The sequence below is a fragment of the Protopterus annectens genome, chromosome 6.part1, assembly GCF_019279795.1.
Source record: "Protopterus annectens isolate FY-2018-M chromosome 6.part1, PAN1.0, whole genome shotgun sequence".
NCBI lineage: Eukaryota > Metazoa > Chordata > Ceratodontiformes > Protopteridae > Protopterus > Protopterus annectens.
This window is the reverse complement of record NC_056738.1, coordinates 65,706,953-65,722,511: the sequence shown is the minus strand read 5'-3', so window position 1 is coordinate 65,722,511 and position 15,559 is coordinate 65,706,953. Positions and strand designations below refer to the sequence as shown.

The following is a 15,559-nucleotide window of genomic DNA, read 5'->3' as shown; positions in this document are numbered from 1 at the left end:
TCTGCTTGTTTTAGTTATAACCGGTGGATTTATTTTGCTGATTTTTTTTACTGTGAGTGGATTTTCCGTTTGGGATTTTGTGTTTAGCATTTGGTTGTTGTCCCGAACGGTTGACTCTGTCTGGAGTAAGGAAAACTCTCATCTAGATAGTGTCTAATCGAGCTCCATTGATAAAGTCTGAACTGGGGCCAGAGACTTGCTGAGATTGATAGTAATGCCTAACCTCTGGGCTAGTAACAGAAAGGAATCTCTTGCTTGGCAAAGTTGATGCTTGGAAGGGGCAGCGAGGAGCCAATCGTCCAGGCAGGGGAATACCTGAATGCCCTGGTGTCTCAGGTGAGCTGCTACTACTGCCATCACTTTGGTGAACAGCCTGGGGGCTGTGGTGAGACGAAAGGGGAGTGCTCTAAACTAGTAATGACTGGCTCCTAGTCAGAAGTGGAGAAACCTCAGAGAGTGCCTGTCCATCTTGATGTGACAGTACGCATCCTGGAGCACAATTAAGCACATCCATTCATTCTCCTGCAGAAAGGGCAGGATTGATTGAAGTGTGACCATCCAGAATTTTGCCTTGGCGACTGACAAGTTCAAGGTTGACAGATCCAGAATGGGTCTGAGGTCCCCCATTTTTTTTGGCACCAAAAAGAACCTGAAATAAATGCCTGATCTGGAGTGGTCTAGGGGGACAGGTTGGATGACTCATTTTCTTAGCAGCCTTGTTATTTCCAGTGCTGCATCCTTCCTGTGCATGGGTGGAACATCTGGGAGGCGTTTCAGTAGGAGAGGTGGGTCGAGGAATGGGATTGAATAACCTCTGGAAATGATCTGCAACACCCAACGATCCATCGTTACAGACTCGCACTCCATTAGGTGTAGCGATAACCAGCCCCCAATTGCCTCCAGAGTTGGACAGCTGGGCAACCCTTCAGGGCTGCTGTGTGGGTCTGTCCGAAAAAGGCTCTCGAGACCCATAACATCCTGCTGCTCCCAAGTGGGAGCTTCCTGAGGCAACATGGTGACAGGCTGTCCCTGAGATGGCAGGATGGCCGGAACCATACTCAAAACAGAGGGAGATGGAGCAGAGACTGTGGAGGAGATGGTCAAGGGTCTCAAAATCGAGAGGACCCTCTCCATTACATCAAAGGCCGAAGGAGAACGGACATCCTGGGAAAAGCCAGCAGGAGCCATTCCCCTCTGAACCGATGGGGAAGCCAGAGCCAAACATTCAAGCACCGAGATACCAAGGGGGATACTGCGCTCCGACACACTTGGAGCCAACAACATCCCCTCGGATCTGACGCTGAGGCTACGTCTCCGAGAGCCCGATGGATCTGACATGCTCAAGGTCATGGTCGGCGTCGAGGTACAAGGTACTGTTGGCGCTGACTTCTCAACTCCTAGAGTCCTCAGATTCAAAGGCTCCGAAACTGAAGGTCGGACTGGAGGAAGAGAAATTGGGGTGAAAAAAGACTGTGTGCTCCCCGCTCCAGAGGGAGAGGAGGCAGGCAAGACTCCTATCTGAATTTGGGTGCGGATAAACCTCCGCATCATCTTGTCCATCTCCGCTTCGCTAAGGCTGTGGGTAGAGTGGGAGGAGGAGGCTATCGATACTGGTCTGGAGAGATGGTGAGGGGAAGCCCCCACAGGAGACCAGATCCAGGACTCCTCTGGCTCAGGGGAAAACCTGGGAGAGTGGAGCTGGAGAGATCCTGGTCCAGAAGCTGGCCTAGATTTTGGCGGTGGCCCGGCCGGAGCAGAGAGGTCTGGAGACCGCTTTCTTGGCCTGTCCTGTTTTGACTTCTCCTCTTCCCTGGGCCTCTTGGTGGGAGTTTGAGTCCCAGAGACTGGGGAAGTGGTAGAAGCTGAGGCTAATGGTGAGCTAGAAGCTGGGGGTGCAGGGGCTACAGTCCCCAAAGAGGGAAGTAGGCCCTTCAAGATGAGGTTATCCCTCCTGTCCTTCAGTGCCCTGGGGTTAAACCTGGCACAGATAGAACAGGAGGTTTACAAATGGGCTGTCCCCAGACACACTACACACAGTGTATGGCCATCGTCTGGAGAGAACTTATGACCACACTCTGTGCACTTCCTGAAACCTGGCTTTGGGGTCTCTAACATATTCCCAAACTGGCCCGGTACACTCACCACAGACACACACACAGACACACACACACACTTTATAGAAAAAGTCAGAAAGTAGAGAAGAAGAATTTTTTTTTTTTTTTACCGAAGACCACACGGGGGGGGGGGGGGGTAGAAAATACAGATAAAAATATAGCTAGAAGGAAGAGAGAAAACCCCAAAGAACTCACTTACCCAAAATATATCGCTAAGAGCTCAGACTTCGATGCATACCTGACAGGCGGCAAACGAGATCTGAAGGGAGTAAGGAGACAGGGGCATTATGGGTAAGGGGAGAAGCTTTGAGCTCAGATCAGATGCTGGATATGCAGCCGAGTCAGATCCATACGGATCCGTAACCCACAGGTTGAAGACTAAATGAAGACAACTACTTCAGATCTTAAACTTTATTTACACAAGATATGGTCGTGCCCTTGCACCTTCTGTAACTTTTCTCTCTTTTTCCTATTTTTAAATGCACCAAAAAAAAAAAAAATATATATATATATATATATATATATATATATATATATATATATATATATATATATATATACAGGTTATTTTATTACTATTGACTCTTTGTACATTGGAATGACCTCATGTATGGTATTCCACTGAATTCCATCATGTCTTTTTTAAAATTTAATATTTATAAATTTGTTACATATTAATAGACTTATGTTATGTCATGCTATTACGTGCTAGTATACTTATGTTATCTGTTGATTATATCTTTGTAACTTTTGTAATTCTTAATTTTCTGGAGATTTTCTAATTCTCTGTGGGTGAGTCTGCATGCTTTCGTGTCTGCATGAACTTTCTGCGAGTACTCCAGTAGATATATATATATATATATATATATATATATATATATATGGATCTACTGCTATTAGTCGATTACATTTGGTCGAAAATTATTTCAGGCAGCCCACTTTACTGAAAGCTCATTTGACTGAAAGCTCATTTGGTCGAATTACATTTGGTTGAAAATGGTATTTAGCCAATGCCCCACTGCAGTGCAACTCTGGAGTGAGAATATTAAGTAAGGGGGGTGTGGGGGGCACAGCCCCCCACATAATTGCAGTTTATGCGCTATTATATACATGTGTATCCATTAAAAAGACATTGAAACATATAACGCCAGTAAAAACTGGTTGCAAAATGTGGGGGGGGCTACGCCCTCCACACCCCCCAATGTAGGGGGCTGTGCCCTCCACCCCCCCCAACTTTATATACTCACTCCAGGGTCACACTGCAGTGGGTCAGGGGTTAAATACCATTTTCGATCAAATGTAATTCGACCAAATGTGCTTTCAGTCAAATGAACTTTCAGTGAAGTGGGCTGCCTGAAATAATTTTCGACCAAATGTAATTCGACTTATAGCAGTAGATCCATATAGATATATATATATATATATATATATATATATATATATATATATATATATGTACTGGAGTACTCACAGAAAGTACATGCAGACACGAAAGCATGCAAACTCACCCACAGAGAATTAGTAGATGTCAGAACTGAACTTCAGACCTCACAGCTGTTTGAAGGACACTTTAACCAGTGAGCCAACAACTTGTCCATCATACTATAACAGCTTGCACTGAAGAATAAAAGGGCATCATTCACAAAAGTAAACTTACAATAAGAGTTAATGTTTGAATGATCACTGTTGTAGTAGCCTTAGTGACATGAGTTGTATTCTGCTAACAATATAACAGCTGGCCAGATTTCAAAGGTTTTGGGCATCATCTACTCTCCCAAACTATTACTCAGCTCGAGATGAGCAGACTAAAAGGTCAGGTTTGGGCACCTAACCCTACAGAGCTTCCTGCTGCTGAACAGCGCTCCTCTTGTGCATTTTGAGTATTAACTGCCAGCTAACACTGTCCCATTGCTGGGCAGACAAGTTCCCTTCAAGAAAAAAACTTCCACTTTATTTCTGCTCTCAGAAAATATGTACTAAGTTTGCATGTTCTCATGTCTTTTTCTGTAAAATATTAATTTTAATGCTACGAAAAAAGTGTTTTTATTGATTGTCACATGACTTTTAATTACTTTTAAATGGGAACGTAATTTTTATTTTTACTTTTTTGGTAAAAAAAAGTTCTTAAATTAATTTAATACTACTTTTCTGTAGTAAAAGTTGTATACTTTTACTTTTGGGGGCTGGGGTAAGTGTTTAAAGTGCATGCATTTTACTTAGTTTTTCAAGCAAAAAGTTTATTTATTTATTTACTTTTTTTGGAAATTAGGCATCTTTTTTGGCTTAACCATGGAACCTACCATTTCCTTGATTCTTCTTTCCTTCAGCCACAAAAAGAAAAAAATACTGAATAGCTTTTGTTACCACAGCAGCCTGCTAAAGTGCCTCTGCCACAGATGGGTGACTCTGCTGTACCCATTACTGGTTCCTCAGTCCATTCATCTTTTTCTCTGGCTCTGGTGTAGTCTTTACACCCACCATGAACTTGGGGTTAGGCACATCTCTTGTGGCTAAAGGAGTACCCTTGATGGGCACTCGTGTTAGTCCTAAGAGAAAGGGCATGAAATGTCATTCTGCCTTGCCAAAATTATATTCCTCTCCCTAGGGAGGTTTTTCCTGGCAAAAGTGTTTTGTTTCTTCAGAAATTGCTGTCCAACAGAAATAAAAATATTTTTCTTCTTCTTCTTCTGACTCAGTCACTTTGGACAGGACTGATTTATTGGGATCAGCTCAAGATTTAGTTCAGACTCCTCACTCTTCCAGTTTAGTTATCTCAGTTAAAGAAAAAGAGTTTCTTCATTTTCTGAAGAGTTTCAAGTTTTTGAACCACAAAATGAGTGTGTTGGGACAAACTCTGTTTAGTCTCCACATATTTGGCAAGACCCTTTAAAGGATTTGCTTTCTCTGAAACTGTTTCCAGAATGAATCGGTTATTTCAATGGGAACACAATTATATTCCACAATTCCTTAAAAGTATTATACTTTATTTCAGCTGAAAATTTCAGAACCTAACCCAAGTCCTTCTCTTCTTTCAGCACTGGAGGTTGTTATCACAGCCTGTAGCTTTGCTTGACAGCTGACCTGCTGTCCCCAATAATGAAGACAGACTGTATAAAGATACTCAGTCTTGCAAGATTTTATATAAGATCTAGTAGGTGTTGCCTTAGTGAACTCAGCTGCTGCTAAACATCTGGTTAATGCTCATTCTTCTCCTTTGGACAAGGACGGGAAAGCTTTTGACGGATTTGGGAAAATGTTATTCTTCTGCAATGTTTGTTTTTAGCATTCCTAATTGTCAGGCTCATATGTTAAAAGTTTATGCTTGCCTCCTTTGAGAATATAAGGAAAAATTATGGCATCTGTTCCCTTGTCTGAGGAAAAAAAATTAGATTGCTTCTGTGTCTCAGGTGGCTACTCACTGTTTGAAATGTGCTTATGATTCTGGTAATGCCACTTCCAGTGCTTCTGCCACTGAACTGTTATGAGGAGGCTTGTTTGGTTGCACTCTCAAAACCTCCCACAAGATATCAAATTCTGACTTCTTCCTTGGATACAGAATTCATTTTCTGGACATCTTCGGCAGGGCTCCTTACAAGTGTAATGAAGGCAAGCTTATTCAAGGGATCTATCTGATTTTTCAACCTCCTTCTCCAAGTTTGCCATTTGGTGGTTTAATGCAACCCTACAGTCTTCTTTAAAAAGCAAAATAAACAGAACCCAGCAGGCTGTTGGTAAGCAAATGTTTAAAAAGCAATGTCAAGGAAGGTTACAAAAAAAAAAGAAAACAGGAATCCCCGGAACAGGAGGCAGTCTAATTAGTCTGAATTACTATATTCCAGACTTCCCTCATCCCTCCCAACCTGGCAAACCCTTAATCCTTATAGGTCTGAACCTCCATTTCTCTATTCAGTAACAGATAGTTTGGACAGATAGGTTATGAAAGTAATCAATCATGGCTACAGACGGCAATTTGAGTCTCTCCCTCCTTTCTAAAGGATTTCCTCCCATCCACAGACCAAACTCCTCATTTTTTCCCATTGTTCAGCATATGCTGTCTCAGGGAGTGACAGACATGCTCCTTCCTCTTCCTCGTCAGTTAGGAGGAGGTTTTGTTCAAGCATATTTCTGGTTCTAACGGATGAAGATTCTTGGAGACTATTTCTGACTCTTTTTTTCTGAAACTGAATGTGACACTGCCTAAGATCAAAATGTTATGCCCTTACAACTTGTTATCCATTATTCCCAATTTAAGATTTCTGGTGATCTTTGAATTAAAAGATGCGTATGATCAGATTCCTATAGACCCATATTTTTGTGTGTTTCTTAAGGTTTTCTGTATCTGGATCACATTATTAGTTCTCTGTATTACCCTTTGGTCTATCCACGTCTCCAGGGATATTCACAAAATTTCTAGCTCCTATGATGGTGTACAGCAGATTGCAAGACATTCATGTTTTTCCTTATTTAGATGAGTCTTTTTCAAAGTGTCAAAAAATCTCTCATCTCGGTAAGGGATCTCCTAAACAGACTGAGTTCCAACAGAACATACAGAAGCCTGGTCTGACTCCTTCTCACTGGATTGTTTTCTTAGGGTGTCTCCTAGGCACTTCAGTTCAAGGAGTTTTTCTTCCACAGGAAAAAGTAGATCAGTGTACATATCTATGCCAAAGTTTTTTCCACTCAGACTACTGTCTCAGTAAGGTAATTTCTCAGGATTCCAGGTCTCATGGCTTCTGTGATTCTCATGATCTCTCCTGCAAGACTACACATGAGAAACATCCAATGGTACCTGAAACCTGTATGGTCCCAACATCAAAATCCCCTGACATTCCAGAAAAAAAGAGATTTTTGTGGTGGAGCCACCAAATTTGCCAGTATCCAGGTCTCCCATTCTTTCTCCCAGCTCCAGAACAGTCACAACTCCTTGATCTTTGCTTGTGGAGCAGTTTCTATGGGGATAAAAGTGCAGGGTCTTTGGAACAGAAAATACAGTCCAAGGCAATTAAACACAAAAGATATATTGCCACTTATAAATGCTTTCAGCTCTCGTAATAGTTTATGGTCCCTGGGACCTTTACAAGTGTTTATAGACAACACCAGAGTGATGTGGTGCATAACTAAGTAAGGGGAAAACAGATCTTATCCTCTGTGCAGACTAGCAAAACTAGTCTGGGATGTACTTTTTCAGCGCAAACTCGCTCTACAGGCATCTTACAAAACTGTGTGGTAGATGAGCTGAGCAACACTATGACAGACCATCACAAATGGAAATTGAATCAGGGGTCTTCCAAGAATTGATCCAGGTGTCAGGGATACCTTAAACAGATCCTTTTGCCTCCACTCTCAACAATCAGTTGCAAAAATTCTGCTCCAGCTGTCCATTCAAAAAGGCCAAGAAGACAGATGTTTTTTTCTTTTTTTTTTTTTTTGGGCATGAATGTTCCTATATGTTTTACACCCTTTCCACTAACATCCAAGGTCATTCTGAAGATTCAGAAGGACTTTCCAAAGATCATTGTGGTGACTCTTTATTTTGGCCCAGGCAACAGTGGTTCTCTCTTCTTTTGGAAATGGCCTTGGGCAATTACCAAAACCTTCCTCACATACTAGATCTACTCACTCAAGACAAGGGATGTTAGATGCATCTTAACCCCAAACAACTGCAGATACCTGTCTGGATGACATAATCTTAAATCAGCAAGAATTAAATGAGGCATGAAAACCTGCTACTAGGGAATCATATATCAGTAAATGGAAAAGGTTTACCAGTCTGTGCCAAGAAAAGAACCAGCACCCATTCAGGGCTAGTGTTTCTTTGGCTCTACATTATTTATGTGATTTACTATCCACTGGCCTGTCTTATTTCTCCATAAAGGTTCATTTTTTGGCCATTTCAGCATTTCTGCCCATGAATCCTCTTCTTTCAATGGAATTTAATGTGAAAATGTTTTTGAAGGGGTGATGCATACCAAGCCTACTAGGAAACACGTGTATCCTCCTTGTGATCTAAATATTGTGTTAGAAAGACTAACCAACTCATCAGGCAAACTTGAGATCAATACACGGAAAACAATTTTACTTATTGCTCTGACCTCTGAAAGACAAGTATCTGATTTGCTAGCTCTCATGGTGGGTCAATCTTCTCTCATTTTCTCAAAGATAGGGTTTCCATAAAGGAAAACTCTACCTTCTCCTACAGTTTAACTCAGTTCTTCGGCTGCTTTTCTCCCTACAGTATGGTTCCAGTATTGTGTAGGTATCAGAAGTCAGCTTGTACTTCATAAAACTTTAATTTCCTTGCCCTGGAATCAAATGAAGGGAAAGAACACCCACTTTTTTAAGTTTAACTTCTTACATAATTTGCAGAGGAATTGTCTGTGCCTGCATGATATACCACAGGCACAGAGAAATCTGTAGTCGGGTACTGCTGGCACTCTTATATGGGTAATGAGTCCTGCTGATGTCAGGAGCTCAGCAGCTGCTGTAAACAAGAGAGGTGTGAAACTGTTTTCCATTGTCTTTACTGCAGACAGAAGAGAACCTATACTGATTCACAGCTGCTTCCAACGTAGCCATGCCTTTCATAGCAAAACAGAGCAATTAGATCAGTCAGTTGCTCAAAGGCAATTGTCATCTCTTTTGATAAATTCACATACGCAGCACCACAGTATTGAAATGCTAAGCTTTAAACTTCAAATGTCAGTTTATATTACTTTACATTTTGAGATACTAATCAAAGATGTCTATGACATTCAGAGAAAAGTCCGAAAATCATTTTTCTTATAATTCTTGTAAAGTATCAATAAATTTACCATTTCGTGCCCTTCCACCCAACAGGACAAAACTACTGAAATCAGGACTTCTATGCAGGAAACGACACAGGTGATAACTCATCAACTAGATGCACTGATAACTGTTTAATAAATTAATTAATGACATTCGATTATCGGGATAGTCCAACAGGGTAGGAGCCCATTTTCAGGGGAGGCCTTGGAAGAAAAACTCCAAAGCATTACAAAAAAATTTAAAAATAATAATTTTACAGTCTTTACAAATAATACAAAAACAACTACAGTTTAAATAATTATACTAAATTAGACATAATATGGAAACACTGGTTAAGAATAGGTACAAGTTATATGATAATGATTTTATACAGATATTCTGGCCAGTTTATAGACAAATTAAAGGTAGGTTAGTATAATTCAAAGAGGAACTACAATATGAGGTGAGAGAAATATAGGCTTATGGTATATTTAGAGACAGAGAAAGCCAGATAGAAGTAAGGAAATGAGCGAAGAAGGGACAGTAAGGAGATATAATGTATGAATAGGTATTTGTTCACATTTAGGGGGTATAGTTTATCCTGGTGGTGAGCAAGAACAGAGGCAGCTTTTGGTTAGGAAATCTTTCAGAATGGTTTTGAAGGATGGGAGGGAGAGTTTTGACCAGATGGCTAGAGATAAGGAGTTCCAGTCCTTAGCAACATGGTATGAGTACAGTTGATAATGCCCTGTAGATCTGACAGGTTTGTGGTTAGACAGGAGCTTTTGGTCACTGGATCGTAATGACCAACTTGGAACATTGCTGTGTGGAATGCCAGTTAGAGCTGAACAAGCAGACAGATTACGGATACTTTTACAGGAGGTAGGAAATTGTGCATGACAGCTGTTGAAGTAATTCTAACTAATTTATAAATTTTGGTGCTATGCAGTGCTGGGTTCTGAAAGGGGTGTTTATTGCAAATTTAGCAATTTTGTTATAGCATTGTTGAAGACTTCATTGTTTATGCTTTCTTGTGACATCCCAGAGAAGGATGCATATTTGGTGCACAGGTTCTTGGGAAGAGACAAGGAAATGTAACAACTGACGGCAACCATGATGTACTGCTGAATTTACTTTAGCTTACACGTGCTATGAGCCCTTTTATTAAAACATAAGGGAAAGGAAATCTGAAATTTAACTATCTATATAAATAAATGAATGAATGAAAATAAAAATCTTTCAACTGCTGGCACTTGGAAACATAATTACTTTCAAATCATTTCCTTTTGAGTAACAGTTGTCACTTATATATGAAATGCAGGGATTCCTCACAGCAGTGACATTATTTTACACTTGAGGGAAAAGTGTGTGGGGGAAGGAGACTGCCATTTCATTTTGGAATACAAAAAGATACTTTGAACAAAGGCCAGCAATTCAGCTACGTTTTGGTTGCAGCTGCATAATTCTTAAGTATACTGCAAAACAAGCCCTGAGGCACACACAGATGAGGGCCATTCAAGACATAAAAGAAGCAGTCCTGTTACAGAAGGTGTACAAGATGACAGTGACTGACAATAATCCCATTATATGTGAATGACGCGGGAATACACCACTACTTCCTTATGTTTAACATTACTCATATAAAGCAGACTTGAAATGGATTATAGGAAAAAGAAAGGTGTGAAGAAAAACAAGATCATGTTGATATGTCAAGCCCTGCTGGCAGTCATTTTGCAGAAAACATATTACAAATATATAAGATGCAGTCAGAGTGATTTTGAGGTGTTAAAATATTTCAGAAAACAAAGAATGAAAATAAAGATTTTTTTTAGTTTTAAGGTGAAGTTTTCCTTTAAGAAGTAATCATTTATGCCTAAAGTGTATCTGAGTTTACTTTCAGCCAAGCTATCCATCTGATGTGCTCATATGATGAACATCTCCATTAACAATAGTTTCAAGAGCTACTTAAAAACTGGATTTGACATACTGCAGTTTTAATTTAAGGGTTAACAGGATACCCAAGGAAAGGAATGGTAACACTGCATCCTAATGTGAAGAAATATAGGAAGACACAGTCTTGACTACAGATCAAATCATGTCAAAACGGTTGCAGTACGCCTTTCTGTGGTTCCCTTCAGAAACCTGAAATCTCACTTACTCAACTTTCATAACATCGAGCAGAGAAAACTGAAACTCCAAAACACGGACCGCTCGGAACACCGATGTTTCACTAAAGTTAAGTAACAGCTTGGCCAACATGTTGACCTTTGCCCCTTACCGCCGCAGTAGTGCAATTTCAGAGTTGGAATATTTAGCTGGGGGGCATGGGGTGTGAAGCCCCCCACATAGATGTGTTTTCTTTGCTTCTGTTTTGGTTCATTTGTCAGGTTGGCCAATGGGTTACTTGCCTTTAGTGAAACGTTGGTGTTCTGAGTGGTCGTTGTTTTGCAGTTTCAGTTTTCTCAGCTTGATGTTATGAAAAGTCGGATAAGTGAGATTTCAGGTTTATATAGTAGACCCCCTTTCTGCCATGGCACACATAAAATGTTATTAACCACTGAGTGATGCTGAGTAGTAAATAACTGAAGATCAATACATGATCATAAACTTTTTATAGCTTTTTGCAAATAGTTATTCTGTAAATCATTCAGTCAGATATAATCATTTGTAAGCACAATTAATTAGAATACTCACGATTTGTAAATATGGTATGCTGACATTGAAGCTGTCATTCATGTTTGCATGCCATACTATTCTCACATTGGTAATAAAAAAGGTTCCCAAATTCCCCTAGTAAAAGAAGACAGTGTTAGTACTTCTGTCTGCACTCTGTAATCTTTAGCTGCAATAACATTAATCATGATATTAACTTGATATACATATATGAAATATCCTGATTTATATGTCCACTACTTGTTGAAGAAAATGCATTCTTGTAAGAAAAACAACTCACTCTCAGGCTAAAATATACATGTGACCCAAAATATTATTAATAAGGATAAAAACAAATTTGCAATTTTCTCCCTACAAAAGTAATATAATCACTGATGAATGATGCTCCTGCTATTTACATCAAATAGTTATATTTCAGAACTCCAAGAGTTCACAATCACAATACAATACACTAGCTGATGTACAAATATGACTTCTACTACAGGTTTGTTGTTATGACATTAATTCTCTGTCCTGTCACTATAGTGTAACATAAAATAAACCAAGCCATATAAATGAATTAATTTTGTAACTGAAGTAGATAATTTCACAATAAAGGTGGCTTATTTTTTCTTTAAATTAGTGAAAAAATATTATATAGCTGAATTCCGAAACCTTTACAGTAGTAATGCAGAAGCCCTCTGCCTTTCTGCCTTGCTTCCCCAAATCTAGTTTTCAGGTCATTTCTCCTGGTATGATGTCATAGTGGTTCAAACATTTTAGGCTATGCCAGGATCACCACACTGTAGTGTAAACGCTACCCCAAGGACAGGTGATGGAACTCAGAAGCATTCTATGTTAATGAACTCCATTGCTTATTCTTGGCATAAGCTGAAGCTGGGCTATCCCAATGTACAGTACCCAATGATCCCGTGCCCACATCCAAAGTTGTATCTGTATGCCATCCATAATACTGGATACATTACAGGAAAAATATTTTCATGCAAGCAGTATCAAAGGCTGGGATATAATACTTTGCATGCTGTGGTGCTACACTCTAATAGTGCAGTCTAAGTTAAGTTACGTTAAATTAAAATAAAAACAGGTATAATAATCCCCTGTGTATAAAGGGGGTGATCATTTCTAAAACACAACTATGCACTCATGTGGCCATCACTCAGAGCAATAGAACAACTCAGTAACCTCCAAACAGCTCTACTTGTACATCAGCTATGTATCTCCCCGCCCCCAGAAACAGAAATTAGATTACCGACGCACAGATGAAACTACCCTCATGGCACAAAGGCCGACTGACTTTAATGGACAGTGTCATTACTTAGGAAATATACATTTGTATTCAATTCCAGTGCATACTTTCGAAATACAGTGGTGTAACATTAGGGGAATTGCATTTGCAGTTACTTTATCTCTACCACTAAATCCAATAATCACTTCAGGGATTCACTGTAGGAAATGCACATTACCAAACTGACAAAATTCTATTATCATGGAAATTAGAACTGAGAACAACTCAAAGCATTAAAAAATGAAAAAGTGATGAATAACTACCCGGCCCTATTCCTGTACGAAAGGGTGATTAAAACTATAGATATTTCCTCTGTAACATGAATGCAGCAGTACTTATAGGTTTATAGGTTCATAGGTTTATACTAGGCTATCTGCCCTAAGGCATTTATAAGCCTAGCCCAAATTATTGTGGCTTACGCCACCCCTTATATGAAAAAATACTGTGCCCATTAGTTTGTTGTGCCTCTGTCCAGCAGTGACCCAGAGATGATTCCCGGGGTAAACCTACGATCTCCCATCCACAGGTCTAGATTTCTCTTGAACAGAGTCAGCGAGGTGCTCTGCCTCACATGGACCGGGATTTTATTCCACAGCATAGGGAGTCTCTGAGTGATAAATCTATCCCTCCAGCACGTCCTATTTATATCCGTGCTAAGGTTTAAGTCGCTTGCTCTAGTGGTTTTGGTGGATTTGGATTTTTGAGGTGGAGCATGTCCATTAATTCCGGGTTGGACATGGCCTTGTATGTCAGGCACATGTCACCTCTGAGCAGACGGTATGCGACTGAATAGAGCTGGAGTTTCTTCAATCTGGCAGCATATGACAGATTTTGGAGTCCCTTTATCCTTTTGGTGAGGAACTTTTGGGGTCTCTCCAATTGCTGCAGATGTCGGGTGAGATACATCCCGAATGGGGCATTGTACTCGATCATTGGTCTGATAAGTGAAGAGTACAGGGGAACAATGACCTCACTAGATCTGGATGTGAATCCCTTCATGATCAGGTGGGCAATGTAGAAGGTCTTTCTAACCACTTTAGCAATGTGAGTGTCAAAAGAAAGGCCACTGTCAACCTGGGTCCCCAGGTCCCTGATAACCTCTTCTGTGCTTAGTGGATTGCCACCTATATGGTAGCTTGGGGTTACCTTGTTTTTCCCGAAGGGTATGACTATACATTTTTGGCGTTTAACTTCAGGCCATGGCTCTGGCACCAGCTATCTGTTTCCGTGAGTCCCTTCTGAAGGATATCAGTGTCGATGCACTTTCCACTATGGCCCAGTTTGCAGTCATCTGCAAACTTTGTCAGCCAAAGTCCTCCCATGTTGGCCTGTACTTCTGAGAAGTAGATGCCAAACAATAGGGGCCAAGGACCGAGCCCTGTGGGACACCACTTGTGACCGGCTTGGAGTCTGACACAGCGCCAGCAACTCTAACCCTGTGGGTTCTGTCCTTAAGCCAGTTTGCAACCCATCTTGTGACATATGGGTTTACATTTAAGCTGGTAAGTTTTTCTACAATACCCGAGTGGGGTATTGTGTCGAAAGCCTTTGCAAGGTCAAGGTAGGCTGTATGGACTGCCTTTCCCTCATCAATGGCCTTGGTGACTATTTCAAGAAGTCGACCAAGTTCAAAAGGCATGATCTTCCCTTGACAAAGCCAAACTGGGTCGGGTCCAATGTCTGCAAGTCCCCTATATCTTTGTTTATGAGCTCCATTATGATCCTCTCCATAGCTTTGCAGACTAGACTTGTTAAGCTTATGGGGCGGTAATTACCAGGGTCCGTAGAGGCGCCACCTTTGTGGAGTGGGACCACAGTTGCCGTCACGCCACTCCTTGGGCACGTATCCTGTGGTAAGGCTGAGATTAAACAGCTGCCTTATGTGCGGGTTTAATTCCTCATTTAGCTCGTGTAGCACACAGCCGGGGACACCATCCGGTCCCATTGATGCTGTGTTTTAGCTTTAGAGAGAGCAGCTTTCACCTGCGCATTTGAGATGTCCGGGAGGCTACACTCGGCTGGGATAGTTATCTCTCCTTTAGGGGAGAGGGGTGAAGTTTGCACTGAACCTGTCTGCCAGTATGTTGGCAATGTCTGTGGGTTCAGTGATTTTTGTATCATTTTGGACTAATTCTGAGCATATCTGTGAGTTTCCACCCAGGTTCCTAACATAGCTGAAAAAGGCCTTATGATTGTCCTTTGAATCCATGGCAATTTTTCTCTCAAAATTGGCCTTAGTTGATTTTATGAGTGCTCGTATTTTTTACTAATAATGATCAGGGTGACTTCCCTTTTATGGATTTTGTTCTATCATGTAATAGCTTTCTCCTCTTATTGTAAAGTTTGTTAATGGCTGGGGTCCACCAGACTGGACGTTTGCCCTTTGTGGAAAGAGTCTTGGTTTTATTTGGGATTGCCTGATCCATGCAGTCCTGGAGGTGTTCATAGAAGGCATTTGTAAGGGCTTCCGCAGCTTGGGTTGTGGTTTCCTCTGACTCAGGGGCCTTGAAGGATACCACACCAGTCTTGAGTAGTGTGAAGTTTGCTTTAGAGAAGTTCTTCACTATGGTCTTTTGTTTGGGGTGGGGCGGGATGTGGATTTCCAGTGAGATTAGTTTATGATCAGATCTCACCAATGAGGGATATACTTCCGGTGTGGAGCATTTTGTCCCCATGTTTGTGACAATGAGATCTAGTATATTTTCTCCTCTCGTGGGAACAG

General features: G+C 40.8%; 1 protein-coding gene across 1 annotated transcript in view; it reads right to left on the bottom strand.

Moving 5' to 3' along the window:
• BBS5 (Bardet-Biedl syndrome 5) overlaps window positions 1-15,559 on the bottom strand; it is a 793,745-nt gene that overhangs the window by 374,134 nt on the left and 404,052 nt on the right. Inside the window, exon 7 of the mRNA XM_044075486.1 lies at window positions 11,574-11,669. Coding sequence (XP_043931421.1) covers window positions 11,574-11,669 — 96 coding nt within the window. The remainder of the gene's footprint in view (window positions 1-11,573; window positions 11,670-15,559) is intronic.